The 19,301-nt window shown below is 47.5% G+C and overlaps 1 protein-coding gene and 1 long non-coding RNA gene across 2 annotated transcripts in view; one reads left to right on the top strand and one right to left on the bottom strand.

Moving 5' to 3' along the window:
* The window catches only part of KCMF1 (potassium channel modulatory factor 1), an 81,712-nt gene extending 81,109 nt beyond the window's left edge, over nucleotides 1-603 (bottom strand). The window contains exon 1 of the mRNA XM_072770023.1: nucleotides 283-603. Within this exon, the coding sequence (XP_072626124.1) occupies nucleotides 283-298 (16 nt within the window). The 5' untranslated portion in view covers nucleotides 299-603. The remainder of the gene's footprint in view (nucleotides 1-282) is intronic.
* A 525-nt stretch (nucleotides 604-1,128) lies between these two features.
* On the top strand, nucleotides 1,129-11,320 carry LOC140601280 (uncharacterized). Its single transcript, XR_012004318.1, has 2 exons — nucleotides 1,129-2,016; nucleotides 2,905-11,320. It is a non-coding gene; the product is annotated as an uncharacterized lncRNA (long non-coding RNA).
* Nucleotides 11,321-19,301: the final 7,981 nt, after the last annotated feature.

The following is a 19,301-nucleotide window of genomic DNA, read 5'->3' as shown; positions in this document are numbered from 1 at the left end:
ACAGTGCAAACCCTCCGGCCGGCCCGGCCGCCCCGCCTCCGGCACCAGGCCCAGCGCAGGGCCGCGGCGGCCGTGGCGGCGGCGGCGGGGAGGCGGCGGGGAGGCGGCGCGGTCCTCCGCCCTCGCTCGCTCGCTCGCTCGCTCGCTCCCAGGCCAGGCGCCTCGGGCCCGGCCCGGGCTCGCCGCAAGTCTCCGCCGCTGCCCCGCCGCCCTCTGCGGCGCCCGGCCCGGGCGGGGTAGGCCGAGGCCCGGCGGTGGGGTGGGGGCGGGGGCTCCTCTCACCTTCATGTCGGGACATCCTAGTTGAGACGGTGGCGGCGCGGCCCCTCCCGAGCTCCGGCTGCAGTGTCCCCGGCGGGGTCCCGGCGCTACCCGCGCCGGCCGGCCGACTCCCACTCGACTCCCGGGCTCGGCCGCGGGGGCGGGGTGGGCAGGGGAGCGCTCCCGCGGCGGCGGCGGCGGCGGCGGCGGCGGCGGCGGCGGCGGCGGCGGCGGCGGCGGCGGGGAGGCGGCGCGGGGCGGGAATGGGGCCGGGCCTGGCCGGGGCTGAGCTCCTCCAGGAGGCGGGTCCGACGCCGCGGCTCCGCCGGCGCCCGCCGTGACTCGGTCACTCTCGGGCCCGCCGGCTCCCGGCTGCGGCGCCGCGCTCCGCAAATCCCGCTCCTCCCCTCCCCCGGCCCACCCCCCGCCCTCTCCCCCGGCTCCCGGCCGCCGCCTCCGCCTCCGCCTCCGCCCCCGCCTCCGCCTCTTCCTCCTCCTCCGCCTCCTTCCGCCGCCCGCACGTCGGCCCCGCCTCTCGCTGCCCGCGCCGGGCCCAGCCGCCCCGAGGGCCCGCGGCAGGCGGTCGCGGCGGGGGAGGCGCGGCGCCCGCCCGCGCTCGCCAGCAGGCCGCGGTCGGCGCCGGAGCTGGGCCTGGGCCTGGGCTGGGCCTCGGCCGGGCCTGGGCCGGGCCTGGCCGCCGCCGCGCAGCGCGTAGGGAGGAAGAGGAAATGCCCGGCCGCTGCCGCTGCCGCTGCCGCTGCCGCTGCCGCCCGCCCCCCGCCGGCCCGGCCAGGCCACCGCTGCTCCGTCTGGGCCCTACCCGGGTCCCGGCCGGGGGCGCCCCCCGCCGCCGCACCGCGCCACGCCGGGCCGGGCTGAGCGCGGGAGGCGGGCGCTGCCCCCCGGAGCCGCGGCGCTCTTGGGCCCTCGGGCGCATGGGCGGCGGCACCGGGCTGCGGGCTGCGGAACAGGCTGCGCACTGCCTGGGCACTCGTGTTTGTGACTGTCTCTCAGCCGGCTGCTCGAAGGGAGAGCGGCTGGCCTCGGTCGTCGCCGGCTGCCCCCCGGCCGGGTGACTGGCGGTCGGGAGGGGGCGGGGGGCGCTCCGGGGCTCCGGGGCAGGCCCCTCGGGGAGATCCCGCAGCCTCGGCCCCGCCAGCCCGGGTGTCCCACGGGTCCCGCGCACCCGCACCGCGGCTGCCCCGGAATGCGCTGCTTGCACAACTGTTGCGCTGCGGAGGGTGTATTTTCCGCTTTTGTCCCCCTGCCCGGGGACCCCTTTCCCGTCTTCGTTTCCCTTTTACATTTTCACCCTCTCCCCTGTCGACTTTGTTTTCAGGCTTATTGATTCAACAGATAGGTGTCCTGCCCCTGCCCACGCGTTGGTGGGAGCGTGGTTGGTGGAAACGGACCGTGCTTCGGAGGCAAGATCCATCAGCCACCGCACTCTGGTTCTGATAGCCTCTGTGTAACCTTGGACAAGTTCTTTAACCTTGCTGAACCTCCGGTTCTTTGCCCTATGTTTGGTTTTGGTTATTTTGACTTATGCTTTTATATCTGAAATTGTTCTGGATGTTTTGGTGTGTGTGTGTGTGTGTGTGTGTAAAATTCTGTCCCTAGGCTAAGGTCACTCTTGATCCTGTACACCATTACCAGCTGTGTGACCTGCAGCAAATCACCGCCTTCCTATGCCTTGATTTCCCCGTCTTTAAAATGAGCATGATTACAGATGATAACTAATAGTGATAATAACAGGTAGGTATTTGGAGGATTAAGTGCTAAAACGTATGTAATATATTTAGCATAAGACATGGTAAAAGTAGTGTTTGTTACCATATATAATTAAATCTGTTTTTAAAGCGTTTCCTGATGTCAAACGTGTTACAAAGCTCATCTTAAAGGGATAGGTATTAGATCACTCAGATCTACCCAACGACTGTATTTGGTAATAACTCCTGATAAACTAGACACCCGCCAAATAAGGTTTTAAACAAATGGGGATCTAAACCAGGACTTTGTCACCAGAAATATTTCCATTGCACTTCAGGAGCTTTTGCCTAAATTAAATCCAGCACAGCTGTTGAAGAAAGAGGACTAGGACAGGGCTTCCAGAAACAAGGCTAGCTAACGCTGACGCTGACTGAATGCTTAGCTGCATCTTTCTAAGCACTTTATACAGTATTGGGGTGTGTGATCCTGGGCACCAAATGCTCAGGAGTTCTGTTACTTGTGCTATAAATGTGAGGACAGTACCACCCTACAGTTTCGTGATGAGTAAATTATGTCTGTAAATAGATTCAACACAGAGATTAAGGCATTAATAATAATAGTCAAAACATGGAAAGGAAAAAAAAAACATGCTAGAGCAGGTAGGAGAACTGACAATACTGTACTCCAGGAAGGAATAAGAGTAAGTACAGACGTTTAGTTTGTTTTGGTTTCGGGGGCGTCGTTAGCCAATTCTGTTAAGGAGGACAAACAGGTAAGTGTCTAAACGTCAAGGGAATATCAGATCTTGACAGTTATCCCATAGTTTTCAGTTGGTCAAAAGTAAGAAAACAAGGGAGTGACTACACGTTGTTCTTTGCATAAGAGTAAGCAAGAATATTATAATTATTTGGGATTTTCTTTTTTTTTTTTAAGATTTTACTTATTTTTTCATGGGAGAGGCAGAGGGAGAAGCAGGCTCCCTGCAGGGAGCCCGACATGGCACTCCATCCCGGGTCTCCAGGATCCCGCCCTGGGCTGAAGGCTGCGCCAAACTGCTGAGCCATCCGGGCTGCCCTCAACAGTTTCAAGAAAACATTTTCTCAGTCCAGTTGACCAGTTGACGGTCAGGCCCTTTAATTTAAAACAACCTGCTTGCTATCCTGCCATGTGGGAGATTTCATTTCCAAAAAGATTAATTTAAGTGCTTATACCCAAATGTCCATCAAATGATTTCTTTTCTCCAGAAATGGTTCCTCCAGGCCCTTCCTCCTACCTCCTTGAGTTCTTCCCGTGTACTTAACCTCGCCAACCCATCTTCCATACTATGGCCTGGTTATGTTGTGTAAAACAAGTTAATGCATAGAAAGCCTGGTGAAATCTGAATAAGCTTTTTTTTTTTTTTTTAAGATTTTATTTATTTATTCATGAGAGACACACAGAGAGAGAGGCAGAGATACAGGCAGAGGGAGAAGCAGGCTTCATGCAGGGAGCCGGATGTGGGACTCGATCCTGGGGCCTCAGGATCACGCCCTGGGCCAAAGGCAGGCACCAAACCGCTGGGCCACCGGGGCGGCCCTGAATAAGCTTTATAGGTTGGTTAATTGTGCTAATGTCCACTTCCTGGCTATGATAGTTTCCTATAGTTTTGTAAGTTGTTGCTACCATTGGAAGGAGCCAGGGGACTATACATGGGCCCTCCCTGCAACTTCCTGTGTGTATTATTATTTCAGAGTAAAAAATTAATAGATCAATATACTTCAAACAGCACATCTCAATTGATTGGATGTAGAGGCAAGTAAGGTAATCCAGCTGTCTTCAGCTAAGCCAAAAGTTAAAGGTATTTGCAAAACTAGAAAATGTTGTCATACCTACAAATGTTTTTGTTTTGAAAAAACTCTTGTCTTAAAAATATTTTAAAATGTTTAAAAAAAAAATATTTTGTATACCCGTTAGGAAATGGGTTTATTTCAAGTGTGTAAAGGGATTCTGAGACTAGAACCTTTAAGAATCTGCCTTTAGAGATTCTCACAACCCCCTCATTGTACGAGTGAGAAACGATAACGATGCAGATGCTTGAGTCGTGCTCTGGTACGTGTAGCAGGCATAGTTATAGGCCCTTTACTCGTGGGTGCTGTTTGATCTTTATTTTACTCATAAGCCAAGTGAGGCACAGAGAACTTAATTGACTTGGCCACACAAACAGTCACTGGTAGAGCTAGGATTGAGCCCCTGTGGTTCCAGGGGCTCTGCTGCTGCCTGGTTTCCTGCCACCTCCCTGGAGGCCTGGAAAGGGTCCGAAAGGCTCACGCCATCTAGTTACCTCACACCTGTATGCTCTCCTGCTAACCTCACAGTCCCTGCAAGTCACTGAGGCCTTGAACACACTTTCCGGTTTTCATTTCCAGTTCTGCCACCCTGAGTATTTTCAAGCATGGCCTTGCAGTGCCTTTATTTCAAGTCTAAATGTGCATCTACACTTCCACCACCTGCTCCCCTCATGACCATACCCAGAACTGGGATATACAACTTCCTGTTTTATTATAACTTCCTGTTCCAGTTTTCTTAATCTACAACTAAATATATCCTTTTACTTGAGAACTCCAATCCCTCGGACTTCCCATTTGGCCCTTATTTTTTCTTTCAACTCCATTATCTTCCTGACCCAGTGGGTTCCAATCGTCCACTCAAGCTATTCTCAATCATAACCTTTGACTCCTGAGACTCCTCATTTTCAAGCTGCACTGGCTCTGCAAATTCCCAGTCCTGAATCAGTTTCATGACTCCATTTCTCCCCACCTATACCTAACTTGGGGTGCAGAATATTAAAAATAAAGGATGTGGAGAGCTGTTACGAAATCTAGTGCATCCTACTGCAGTTGGACCTCCGTGTTCCATGGTAGGTGTCTTTGATCAGCACTCTCTACCATTCTCAGATCATTATAAACCTTCACTTGGTTTCACCACCTGCTTATGCATCCACCTCCCCAATAGATAACCTTGCCTTCTAATCACAGAGAAAATAAAGTTTAAGAAGCAAGAACTTGGGACAGCCCGGGTGGCTCAGTGGTTTAGCGCCACCTTCAGCCCAGGGCCTGATCCTGGAGACCCCGGGATCCAGTCCCGCGTCATGCTCCCTGCATGGAGCCTGCTTCTCCCTCTGCCTATGTCTCTCATGAATAAATAAATAAAAAATAAAATCTTAAAAAAAAAAAAAAAAAGGAAGCAAGAACTTCTTCACACAGTGAGCCTCCAAGGAAATTTGTATATGTGTATCCTGCTGCTTCACACCCTTGCTCCCATCCCAGAACTGAGGTGTCCCTCTTTTGGTTCAATCCACCTGTGCTGAGGATCCCACTTCATCCCATCTTAGATCATGCTCCTTAAACCACCCCCTGAACATCTGTACTGCCAACTGCTCAGCCTTACTGGTTCATTTCCCTTGTCCAAAAACATTCCAACCCTATACTCCCCCTGGTTATTGTCCTGTTTCTTTCTCTTCATAGTCAAGTTCCTTGGAAGAACTATCACTTCTCTTCCTCAGCTTTGTAACCTGAGGAATTTGGTTGCTTGCTTTCTAATGCTGTGAGCCACTCTTGTCTTCTGTGATACCACTCTTGTATTCCCTACCATGTCTGTACTTTTACTGTATCCTCTATTGAGTTGAGCAACGTCACTGTCAACCTAGTCAGTGACCGAAGATGAAACCAACCGTCCTCCTAGACTTCCTTCCCATTACCTCTCCTGGCCAATCAGTCACATTGGGTTTTACTCAGGAAACATTGGTCAGGTTCATCTCTTTCTCCATGCCCATGCCAGCCAAACCATTGTAGACCACTACCAACCCTCCTCAAGACTCAGAGTGATCTCAACTCCTTACCATTAATCATATTTCTGTCTACTGTCCTTTGTACCATTTCCAGTTAGCTTTTTTTATTTTTTGACTAAATTTTTAAAACTAGGGGCATCTGGCTGGCCCAGTCAATAGAGCATAAAACTCGATCTCAGGGCCATGAGTTTAAGCCCCATGTTGGGAGCAGAGCCTACTCAAAAAGCAGACAAAAAACTAAGTAATAAAAATGTTCATTGAAGAAATTTTGGAAAATCTAGAAAAGCATTTTAAAAATTTGCTTATAATCTTAGCACCCAGAAACAAACATTGTTATATTCTGATGTTTCCTTCCTAGAGCTATTATTCAGAATCACAGACTGGATCATATTCCTCTGCTTAAAGCCCTTCAGTGGCTCACCTTCAATATTCCCTGTCCCTTACGGATGATAACTCAAATGACTACCAAGGTCTAAAGTATATATAGGACCTGCTGTAGCTCGTCTATTGCTACTCTCCATGGGGTCAGTGTTAACGTGGGTTGCCCTGGCTTCAGCGTGGTCTCCTTTTCTGCTTTTGGGGCCTTTTCATTTGCTTCTCTGGCATGTCTACCAGATTCTTCATATGACAGGCTTCACTTTAGGTCATCTTGGAAAAGCCTTTCCTGACCATTCTATTTAATATAAGACCCTCTCACACACACTGATTTTTTTTTTTAAGTCCTGTTTCTTAATGTTTATTCACATGAATTGTTACAATCATCGCACAACAGGATTTTAAGAGCCATGGGCTTTTTCTCATTCTTGGACACCACAGTCCCACTTCAAGTCATTGAGCCTATTTGAATGTTGAACGATACATGCAAAGATTTCAGATACAAGGATGTTTATCACCATGTTCTTTTTAATATTTAAAACTAGAGACAAGGGACTCCTGGGTGGCTCAGCGGTTGAGCATCTGCCTTCAGCTCAGGGCATGATCCTTGGGTCTGGGATCAATTCCCATATTGGGTTCCCTGTGAGGAGTCTGCTTCTTCCTCTGCCTATGTCTCTGCCTGTCTCTGTGTCTCTCATGAATAAATAATTAAAATCTTTAAAAATAAAACTGAAGACAATCTAAGTGGATTACGCTTTATACACACCCAAAGGAATGAGAAATATATTTGTGGTGTTTTCAGTGAAAAAAGCAAGTTTCAAAATATATTCTGTTCTTTTTCTAAATGATGGCTTTTCTAAATGGCATCATGTCATTTTTTTTGTTTTTTAAGATTTTATTTATTGGGCAGCCCAGGTGGCTCAGCACTGCCTTCGCCCGGGTGCGAAATCCTGGAGTCCTGCATCGGACTCCCTGCATGGAGCCTGCTTCTCCCTCTGTCTGTCTCTACCGCCCCCCGCCGTCCACCCCCCCCCCCCCGTGTCTCTCATGAATAAAATCTCTTTTTTTTAATAAAGATTTTATTTATTTTTTTCATGAGAGACACAGAGAGGCAGAGACACAGGCAGAGGGAGAAGCAGGCTCCATGCAGGGAGCCCCGAGTGGGACTCGATCCCCGGGACTGCAGGATTACGCCCTGAGCCAAAGGCAGATGCTCAACCAATGAGCCACCCAGGCATCCCCCGTTGTTGTTTTCTAAATAAAGACTGGATAGATACCAGATTCTTAATACAGTTGGGGAGGGGGGCACAATATGAATGAGGTATGTTATTCAATACATAACTTGTAGAGAGTGTTTTATGTTCACCAAGGACACAGGATGAGAAAGAAAAAACCATGTCCCCATCCTCGAGGTGTTTGCATTCTGGTGATAAAATGAATTGAATTGCAGTTCTGATAAGTATTTTGAGAGCTTCTGATGCAGATTGAAAGGACCTTTTCCCCCTTAGTTTTGAAACTTTCTATAATGAACATGTACTAGGTTCATACCCCTTTTGTTTCTTTTTTTGTGTCTTATGTTATAAAAGATTGGCACTGAGGGGCACCTGGGTGGCTCAGTCAATTAAGCATCTGACTTTGGCTCAGGTAGTGATCTCAGGGCCCTGGGATTGTTCAGTGTGGAATCTGCTTCTCCTTTCTCTGCCCCTCCTCCTCCTTCTCTACCTGCTCACGCACGCTCTCTTAAATAAATCTTTAAAAAAAAAAAAAAAAAGTAAAGAAGATGGCTTTGAAAAAAATGGGAACTGGAAGGTGGTATGTGGAGCGCAGCCTAGAGTGAAGGGAACAGCTCTAATTCCGATTATTTTTGAGATCACAGACACCAACCAGCATGTTTAGAGGCTGAGGGGGAGATGAGTGTGCTGTGTGTGTCCACGTCGGTGTTCAAGTGGGGCAAGGGGAGGATGGAGTGAGGAAGAGCCCAGAGATGAGGTCTGCTTTCACCACAAGGCAGGACACTTCATCCTCTGCTGACAGTTGTCAACGGAGATCAAGTCCGTTTGGGTAGAGCAGGAAACTGTGGCAGTCAGGCCTCGTGGCCTTCATTTTCCCAAAGTGGAAGGTAAGATCCTACCATTTTGTGTCTCTCTGCCTGGTGAGTTTCTACTCAGCTGTAGCTGTAGATCTCTGCCCTTGTGACTGACTTCCTGACCTCTTCAAGCTGCTGGGGCCACAGCCAGTGGAATCACCTTGGGATGGGGCGGGGGGGCTTTTTAAGCTTTCCGAGTCCCAGAACACTTTCAGACTTACTGAGTCAGAATTTCTAAGGGGAAGGGCCCAGGATCTACATTTGAAAGAACACCCATAGGGAATCCCAGTGGTGCAGTACAGTTGGAGAATCACCCCACTAAGTGCTCCCAATTCATTTTACAACTGTCCATCATTGAAATTAAACTATTCCCTTCCCCCCCACAGTGCTACTCTTGGGACAGTATCTCTTCATTTCCACACTTCTAGTGTAGCCCTGCACTAAGAGGGGCTTGGGTTTTGTGACCTGAATATGGTCCAGATCTGGAGCCCAGGTGTCCTGACCCCCAGACCCACAACGTCCTTACTCTGTCTTGCTTTATCTTCATAAGTCACTGAATTCTTCGTGAAAGTATTTCCTGATTTGACTATGTTTAAAAATCATAGGTAAACTTAACTTCACACACCTACATAAGAGAGATCCTGGGAAGAATGGGGCTTATGGAGGATTGGTTGCTCTAAGGAAAGTCAAAAGGGTAGCTGGGAGGCAGGGGTACAAGGGCACCTGGCTCCAGGGATTCCAAAACAGGTTGGCCACTCACTGCTGACAAAATCCAAAGGAAGAGAAACAGAGGACTCGTGAAACAAGAAAGGGATTTATTTTAGTGAGGCCAACACCAGGAAGACAGCAGACTAGCATCTCAAAGACTGTCTCCAAAGGGCTGAAAATAGTCCCAGGTCTATATAAGGAAAGGTTAGTGAGTGAAGGTCAAGTCATTGTCTTGGGGTCAATCGCAGGTGGGGTCTTGTGGTTCAGGACAGTCTATATTGCTTGAGGGGGTAGTTTTGGTTCCCAGCAGGGGATGCTTTGCCCTGAGGGTCTTTTGCCTGAGTTAAGAAACAAGCTGGAAAGAAGAACTTAATTAGAAAGTTTGAGGTCAAATTGGAGGTGATTGCAGTCCTCTTTCAAATGTGAGGCCCTCTGAAGTGAAATGAGTAGAATCTACACCAATTTATATGAACAAGCGTCTATTCTGAGTGTATCACCCAAGTCTCCTGCAAACCCAACAAGAAGTTAAAACGTACTCTGGAAAAGAGCCCTGGAATGTTACAGTTAAGGTGGGTGCTTGGGAGGTAACAGAGCCCTAACAGAAGGCTTGCGTGTGACTTGCTTGGAGAAATTATAGGCTATCTCCCACAGGACCCAAGGATAAAGATGCTTTGATACTATTGGCTAGTGCTGTTCATTTAGAGACAACTAGTCCAAAAGAACAGCAATTCATCTTAGGAGAAATTGTTTTATCTCCTAAGAACAGTGGCTCCCATTTCTTTAATCAGAGACTTTACTGAGCACCTCCCATCACAGGTCAGGGGCTGTACTGGCTGCTGGAGATGTGACAGTGGGCAAATAGGTACAGTACCTGCCCTTAAGGAGTCACAGTATTGTTTTCGCTCACTCACCCAATTCCCAGTCTATAATTTGGTATGCTTTGTGGATTTGCCTAGCAGGGCACAGGACTCTGAGCAAGTGACCAGAGCCAATTATTTTGCCAACTATGCCTCCTGTGCTCACACTAATAGCATTCTGGTTTTGAATCACCTATGACTTGGGTGAATGTGAAATAGTCAAAATTTCCCGGCAGTGATTGGTCTCCTTTGGATGGATGGATGGAAGCTTGATATAACAGCCCTGTCCTGGGAAGTCCAGCAGCAGGGAGTGACCAGCCTCCAGCACTGCCTTGGCTCCCCCCACCCCCACCCCATCAGGACCACAGGTGTCCTTTCCTGCCCTGATGGCCCACTGAGAGGTTGCTGAGGGGAATTCCAAAGAGCTTGAGTCAGAGAAACCTTAGGGCCCCCGGGCTGACTTGGAAGGAAGGGGGAGGGGGGGCAGCTGGTGGTAGCGGAGGAGAGTGGACATAATGAAGACCGACTTTGGATTGGCACACTCGTGACTTTGAGCACTGCCCCGAGGTTCTCAGTTCCCCTGAGAGAAACCCTGCGCGCCCAGACCAGGATCCTTAGCCCCTAGTAATTCTTGCAGAGGCCATTTAACAGACCAGGCTCTGGAAAACATTCGCTCAAGGGCGGATCCACGTTTGGGTGCCTGAAGCTTACGTATTTCTGAAGGGCGACTCTGAAGAAAGAAATACAAAATTAGACTCAGGGCATTAGAAGGTCCTGTTTCAGGAAGCAAGGGACCCAGATGCTTCAGCTTCAAAACTTCCACAGTAAATCCGCCTTTGCGTTGATGCTAGAGGGTAAAAGGATGGGGTGTCTGTGATCACAGAGGATCAGAGGGCTCTCTGGATGCATAAAGGCAAGAAGGAGGCAGGGATGAGAGCAACTTTAATGTTTTACTTCCTTATTCTTATTAATCGTATTTTTTCCTTCATCCCCACACCCAGTTATAGGTCTAAATGCTAGACCCAGCTATCCAGGGGAATCATTTGTCATTCGTCTTCGAATCCCCAGAACTTCACACACGGCAGAAGCAAAGTATTTGTTGAAGGAATGAATTGATGAATGAATGAGTAAACTCTCCTGGGCCCTGAGAATTGACAGTCCTGTATATCTCCCTCTTTCTTCCTTCTTGACTACCTGCAGGAGGTGGCATGAACTCACAAAAGAGCACAAGCTCGAGAGTCAGACCTGAGTTTGAATCCCAGCTTTGCCACACTCCATCACAAGACGTTGGGCAAGTTACCCAACATTGCTCAGCCTCAGTTTCCTTGTCTGCAAAACGGAGCCAGTAGTAACCTCCCTCCAATGTCTGTAGAGCGCCTGGTACCTGGGGGGTCCTCAAGAAATGATAGCTGTTGTGTTATTCCTTTAAGTCAAGGGTAGGCAAACTGCAACCCATGGGCCCCATCATCTTTGTAAATAAAATTTTATTGGAACAGACGTTTTTTTTACATGTTGTCTACAGCTGCTTTTGTGCTACAAGGACAGAATGAGGGGCTGTGACAGAGACGATATGGCAACCAAAGGCTGATATTCACCATCTGGCCCTATACTTCAACCTTTGGTTTAGGGCTTCATGACCCCCAACTTGTAGTAATTGCCTCCTAACCGGTCTCTGGAAAAAGCTCTAGGAAGCTCTACAGAGGCTCTAGAAAGTCTCTGGTCTTTCTCCCACATGGGTCTCTTTATTCTGCCGCTAGAGGTTTTTCTAAAATATAAATCTCATTAGGGTTACACTCCCCCAAACCCCTTTGTTGGCTCCTTATTTCCTGCCACTCCCTAGTTGACTTTTCAAGACTCACGACCTGGCCCCATTCTCCTTCTGCAGCCTTGTCTCTTCCTTCTCTCTCTCCTTCATGTCCTGCACACCAGCCACACCAGACCAGAGATCAGGCCAGTGGCTTGTGCAGCTCTGGGACTGAGCCCCCATTCCCTCTCTCCAGTGTCCTTTGTCCTTTCCTCTGTTCTCTCCTGGCTTCTCTGTGAAGCCTGTCATGGTCTCCTTCCCCTATCCTCTCATAGAAATCAGGATCAGTAGGGGTGCCGAGTGGCTCAGTGTTTGAGCATCTGCCTTTGGCTCAGGTCCTGGTCCCAGGGTCCTGGGATCCAGTCCTTCATTGGGCTCCCCGCAGGAAACCTGCTTCTCCCTCTGCCTATGTCTCTGCCTCTCTCTGTGCCTCTCATGAATAAATACATGAAAATCTTTAAAAACAATGAGAACTCAGGGTAAGTAAACTATGCTGCAGGAACAAATAACCCCAAATTTAGGTGACTTAGTACTATAAATCAACTGAACAAAGAATAACATATACACAAGTGCCCTACTCCCATAGTACTCAACAAGCATGGATGATGAGGTTTTTTTTCCTCCAATGAATGGAAAAAAAAAAAAACCCAGCCTAGTTTTTTTGTTTTTTGTTGTTGTTGTTGGTGGTGGTGGTGGTGGTTTTTTTTTTTTTGGTGATAGGCATGCAGTGACCACCTCATTAACAGACACTTGTCATTTGGGCGCCTGTAGAGGTTGTGGTTGATAAACAATTATAAAAGGAGAACTTCATTTAAGGAAGAAAGAATGGAAAGTCTGGAAAGATGAACTGTAACTACAGGGTAACACTTAGAACTGCTTTTGGCCACAGGGCGAGCCCCTTAAACGGTGGCTCACAGCTGGCCCATTGTTACTTCCTGAGACCCACTTCTTGAGCCCAGTCCCCAAGCTGAGGAGTATGGGAGCAGCCTCAGCCCAGATTGTGGGGTTGAGTGAGGAGGGAAAAGAGGGCCCAGGCTCTGTCCAAACTGGGATGATGCCTTTGTTAGTACCTTCTCCAGGACTGTCTCCTCTCTCCATTCCAAATGCACTCACTCTATCCTGACATCATCAGTTCTTGTCCTGCCTCCTGATATTTGGCTTCCGCCCAGCCCCTTCAGACTGGTACTTTGGAGAGTCTCCCTCAGTACCTGTTTATGCAGCCCATCTGCCCACCTTTATTCCAGGGAGTGAGTTGGGCACAGACTCAGATCTGCTAGCCCTGGGCTGATTCCTGAGCTCCCATGTTGCCATTTCGGTGTCTTAGCTTTATACTCTGGCCCCAGGAATCCATACCTTGCGGATACCCACTGAGCCTACATGTTGTTTCTGAAATCATTGCTTGCCCTGCCTATGATCTCCATCCCTGGGTTGGCTTTTTGTTTGGGGTCCTACTGTTGTGTCTTGGTCTCTTCCTTGCCCTCCCTGTGGACTGGATCTTTGACTCTGAGCACCACCCGGAACACTGAATCCTGCCCTGTTCTCCCAGGCCCTGCCCTATCAGAACCCATTAGAAAACCAGGCTTAGGGCAGCCCAGGTGGCTCAGCAGTTTAGCGCTGCCTTCAGCTCAGGGCGTGATCCTGGAGACCCGGGATCAAGTCCCACGTCGGGCTCTCTCTGCCTCTCTCATGAATAAATAAATAAAATCTTTTTAAAAAATGGAAAAAAAAAAAAAAAAAGAGTGGCTTCTCCCAGCCAGTAAAGTTTATTCACTTATGTAAAGCACTCGTTTGGCATTTGGCCTATAGTAAGCCTATCTAAGTGTTATTTATTGTTGTTGTTACTGCCATCACCCTGTAATTAAGTAGAAAAGGTCTGTTCCACAAAGAGGAAGGCATATGTAACAGCCTAAAAATAGTAAGCTATACTCTAAAGGTTAATGGACACCCCTTGACACCTGCCATGTTGCCTCAAACCATTCTCCCTGTCACTGACATGTAGGACTCACTTTGACTTTTGTGAACTAGGACTGTTGTTCTATTGATCTATTCCTTTGGTTTTACTCTCAGTTTGTGACCCAGTGATCCCTTTTATCCAATCTTGTGCCTGTGTGAAGTCATCTCTCTTCTCGCTACAAGTGACCCTCCACCCAAATGAAGACTGAGGGTTACTGATTGCCCTTCCCCTGATGACTTGGCAACGTGTGAAGAGCTCGTAACTTTGAGAATGTCCAGAATCTACTGTGGGCACTGAGCATCTCGTAGGCCAGGAATTGGACTCCAACGTACATGGGTTTTGAGACAGGAAAATATAGGACTGGGCTCCAGGTAGTCAGAAGCTGCTCCAGTGCTGCTGACAAACTCTTGGAACAGAGGCCTTCTGCCATCGAGGCCATGTGGCCACTGGGGAAAGAATCTGAATGTCAGCTGGGAACAGAGGAGAAGGAGGATTTGTCAGATTTGTCAAAGAAGAGACAAATCTGAAAGGAAAAACACGTGGCTTTCTCAGGGCCTGATCCTCTCCCTGTTGTGTAAGAATAACATATGAAAAACCGAATGGGGGTGCCTGGGTGGCTCAGCGGTTGGGCGTCTGCCTTAAGCTTGAGTCATGATTCCGAGGTCCTGGGATTGAGCTCCACGTTAGGCTTCCTGGTCATTGAGGAACCTGCTTCTCCCTCTCCCTCTGCCCCTCCCCCCACTCATGCTCTCACTCTCTCTCAAATGAATAAATAAAATATTTTTTTAAAAAAAAGAAAAAAGAGGGGAGCCTGGGTGGCTCAGTGGCTTAGTGCTGCCTTCAGCCTAGGGCATGATCCTGGAGACCCAGAATCAGGTCCCATGTCAGGCTCCCTGCGTGGAGCCTGCTTCTCCCTCTGCCTGTGTCTCTGCCTCTCTCTCTCTCTGTGTCTCTCATGAATAAATAAATAAAATTAAAAAAAAAAGAAAAAGGAATGAACAGATTAATGAATTCAAGAAGGGAAGGACAGAGAAGGAAAATAAAAGACACCATCAAACCAATAAAATAAATGAGTCAAGAGCAAGATTTGGCTTCCAGTGATCTGAGACCTTTCTTCCCTGACTCCCATCTTCCCTCTTTCCCTTCTCTCTTTCTCTCTCTCTTTCTTTCTTTCTATTCTGAGGTGGTGCTCACTCTTGTCCCCACGAGGGTGGCAGTTTGGCTGAGCTAGGCACCATGTGCCGAAAGAAAACCAGCAGCTTGGTCTGAAAGGGGGTGTGGGACTTGCAAGGTCAAGGGGAGAACCATAGTCTGAATGAAGCAGTCCCTTTAGTAATAGCGCTAAGCAGAGCACTTGGTTTCAAAAAGGAACTAGCAGGATTAGCTGGCATGAGAGCTTAGGTGAGATGTGCCAAAATTAAGCAAATGAAGCAAATGTTCTCTTTTGTACAGGGAGAGCTTTGGGATGAAATGTTAAGGCAAATCACTGATCAGTATGGCATAACTGGTATAACAGTGTGTAACTGTTAAAAGAGTTTTATTCCCATGCCATACAATCCACCTTTCTGAAGGGTGAATCCAGCAGTGTTTGGTATATTGACAGAGTTGTGCAACCATCCCCATTATCAGATTCTAGAACATTTCATCATCCTGTATCTATTAGCAATAACCCCTCATTCCCCCTCCCCCCAGCCCCTGGCCACCACTAATCTACTTCAGTCTCTGCATTTGCCTCATCTAGACATTTTATACAAATGGAATCATACAGGAGTGCTCGGCTGGCTCTGTCAGAAAAGCATTCGAATCTTGATCTTAGAGTCGTGAGTTCAAGCCCCATGTTGGGTGTAAAAGCTACCAAAATAAAGAAATAAATAGACTTTAAAAAATAGAATCATACAATATGTATGTGGTCTTTGTGTCTGTTATTTCACTTAGCATGATGCTTTTAAGTCTTACCTCTGCTGTAGCATGCAGCAGTGCTTCATTCCTTTTTTTTTTTCCATTCCTTTTTTATGGCTGAATACTATTCCGTTGTATGGCTAGGCCACATTTTGTTTACCTCTCCACCAGTTGAAGGGCACTTGTATTGTTTCCACATTTTGGTTATTATGAATGTGTTACTATGAACATGTCAAGTTTCTGTGTGGACATGCTTTCCTTTCTTCTGAGTACACACCTAGGAGTAGAGTTGCTGGGTCATGTGGTAGTTAACTATGTTTATCTTTTTAGGGAACTACTCAACTGTTTCTACAGTGGCTGCACTATTTTACCTTCCTACCATAAATGCCTGAGAGCTCTGTGTCTACATGTTCTTGCCAACACTGGTTAATGTCCATCTTTTTATTATAGCTAAACTACTGGGTATAACGCTATACTTCATTGCAGCTTTGATCTGTACTTTTCTACTAATGATGTTGAGCATCTTTTCATACATTTATTGGCCACTTGTATATCTTTTGAAAAATAACTGAAACAATATATGACTTTAACCCTATACATGCATAACCATATTCCTTATACAATCTGAGACTGTGCGAGAGCTCTGATAATTGCTTATTTAAGTTACCATCAGTGGTTAGAGTGGAGGGGATAGGAATATTATCCCAGGTTTGAGAAAGAGGAGTGCTGTGTAGGTTGTTGTTTTTCCTCAAAGTGGCTTTTCTCGGCTGTCAGGTGGCACATTACCAAGGGAATTAAATTGAGTATTAAATATGAGCAGCATGATATTCAGTGGCTCACACCCATTTAGCAGTACTGGTTATTTAAGGTCTGCATCTGTTCTGATTGGCTGATGCCCATGCCATGATGTTTATTTAACATTTGGAGTACTGTGCCTACATACTATGTATCCAGCTTGTGCGTCTGGCATACAATTGGTGACTGTTAATTTCTTTTCTTCTTTTTTGGAGCTCCCTTATGTCCTGCCATAATCAAAAGTAGGCCATTGATTGCTAGTATGTACATTTTATTGTCATCTCATCTTGGACCCAAGAATGCTTTGATGTTCTTTGGTGGCAGTTCTGGTTCTTTAACACAAAAATAGGCTCTGTATGGCTCTTTGCTTGTATGATTTTGGCAACTGCTCCTAATCCCCCCTTCAGACACCTGGTCTGTTGACTTGAAGACCCATTTTATTTTGTTTTAATTAATCAATTAGCTAATTAATTCATTTGGTAGGCTCCACTCCCAACCTAGAACTTGAACTCATGACCCTGAGATCAAAATTCACATGTTCTACTGACTGAACCAGTCAGGTGCTCCTTGAAGACCTTATTTATCTATTTATTTATTTATTTATTTAAAAGATTTTATTTATTTATGCATGAGAGACAGAGACAGGCAGAGACACAGGCAGAGGGAGAAGCAGGCTCCATGCAGGGAGCCCAATGTGGGACTCGATCCCGGGACTCCAGGATCAGGCCCTGGGCCAAAGGTGGCGCTAATCCGCTGCGTCACCAGGGCTGCTGGAAGACCCTATTTAAAGGTAATATATCTCCCTGGATACATTGAGTTCACATTTGGTCGTGTTCTCACTGATACCAATGGTGGTAATGGACTGTGGAATGCTGATGAAAAAAGTGTTAATGGTTGAATTGTTTGTAACACTGAGCAAAGGGAAACAATTTAAATGTTATTTATAGGGAGCTGCTTAAAGAAAGCCTGGTATAGCCATATATTGCAGGGGTTGACACACTTTTTCTGTAAAGGGCCAGAGGCTTTGTGGACTACAGAGTCTCTGATGAAACCATTCAACTCAAATGTCATAGTGCAAAAGCAGCCATAGACAATATGTAAATAAACAGGCTTGGGTATGTTCCAATAAAGTTTTATTCAGGTGTTGGGCCATCTTTGGCCTGCAGGCCATGGTTTGCTGACTTCTGATATATGAACTCCTTCTATGTGGCTATCAAGGGATCAAGTAGAATTATGTGTATTGACAAAGATGTTCATCAAGTTGTTTAAATATATTTATGTTAGATATATATATGTATGTATATTTTTAGGAAGGAGGAGGACAAAATTACACATACACTTGTACAGGCCTAAAAAAGTCTTAAAGGACACACACCCAACTGTTAGCAGTAATACACAGAGAGATCAGGATTGAGGAAGTGGGAGGTTGGGGCAGATGGGTACTTTGCCTTACCTTATTGCTTAAATCTTGTGCACTGAAAGAGCCTTGGTTCTGTAATTAAAATAAAATTCAACCATGGCACCTGAGTGGCTCAGTCTGTTAAGCACCTGACTCTTGATTTTGGCTCAGGTCATGGTCTCAAGGTTGTGAGATGGAGCCCTTATGGGGATCCTCACTTGGAGAGTGTGGAACGTGCTTGAAATTCTCTCCGTCTCTCTACCTCTTGCTCAATTCTCTCTCTCTCTCTCAAAGTAAATAAATAATTCAGGGACGCCTGGGTGGCTCAGCGGTTGAGCATCTGCCTTTGGCTCAGGGTATGATCCCATTGTTCTAGGATCAAGTCCCACATTGGGTTCCCTGCATGGGAGCCTGCTTCTCCCTCTGCCTGTGTTTCTGCCTCTCTCTCGCTCTCTCTCTGTGTGTGTCTCTCATGAATAAATAAATAAAATCTTTTTAAAAAAATTATGGGAAATGAGAATTAAGACTATGTTGATGGTCCTCCACAATCCAGGCCCAGTTTTGAATCCCTTTACCACCCTTTTCATCTTTTCTGGTTGCTTTCCCCTCAAAACCTTTTGCTCTGTCTGCCTCCTACCACCCAAAAAAATTCAAATGAGTTTTACTGGTCTTATTCATAATATGCTTAAACTTGTATTCTACATAACACGTAACAACCTCACAATCATAATAGCCACAAAATTGCCCTTACGCAGTGCTTCTAAGCTGTAGAATCCCATGATTATAGGTGGGAGTCTAGATGGATCAATGGACAAAGTGGAGGCAAGTTTGTTTGAGATGCCGGGTCTTGGTTGGGAAGTAGGAAGCAGAATCTAGAGTCGGGGTCTGTGGCAGAGCTGGGGACAGACACAGCAGGCTCAGCTGAGGCCTACCCTGGTCAGCAATTGGGGTCCTTCCAGGTCTGAAGAGTCACAAGACTGTTATGGCAGCTTCTGCTTTCCAGGTCATTAGATGCACTTTCGCCTGAGCCAAGAGCTGATGGTCTGCTGCAGGCCAGCCCTGGTGTGATAGGTGGAGGTCTGTACCCTCGCAGGTGGAACGAGCCACAAACATGTAAGTAGGTGAAGTGCTCAGCTCTGGAATATGTGTGCCACAGAGGGGAGTGCAAGTGGGAGGGGATCTTTGTGCAATAGGTCACATCTGAGTCACAGCTGAGTCACTCTGAAGTATGAATAGGAGTTCGCCACATCAACCAAGGCAGGGCAGGAAATTCGAGGCATACGGAAGAACAGAGATGAAGGTTCAGAGATGGGAAATACTGTGAAAGTCATCCTAAGAAGTTTATGAACAGAGGAGAAGCTAAGAGATGGCAGATCAGGAAGGGGAACCAGCAGAGGTTGCAGGCAAGGGAGACAGGAAGTCATATCTGAGCTTTAGAAGATTTTTCTGGTGGTCATGCGGAATGAGGGGGGAGAGCTGTCGATCATCTCTTGTCCAGGTGAAAAGTGACGTGAACTTAGATTCAGCTCTTGAGGGGACTTAGACTATGCAGCCCCTCTCCTCTGGGCCATGCTCTAAGTTGTCCTCTCTGTTTGCTGTGTTCCCTGCTCTCCTCTTGGCGTGGCCA

Source organism: Canis lupus, chromosome 12, assembly GCF_048164855.1.
Source record: "Canis lupus baileyi chromosome 12, mCanLup2.hap1, whole genome shotgun sequence".
Classification (NCBI taxonomy): domain Eukaryota; kingdom Metazoa; phylum Chordata; class Mammalia; order Carnivora; family Canidae; genus Canis; species Canis lupus.
The sequence above is the reverse complement of the archived record's forward strand: the minus strand, read 5'-3'. Positions and strand labels throughout refer to the sequence as shown.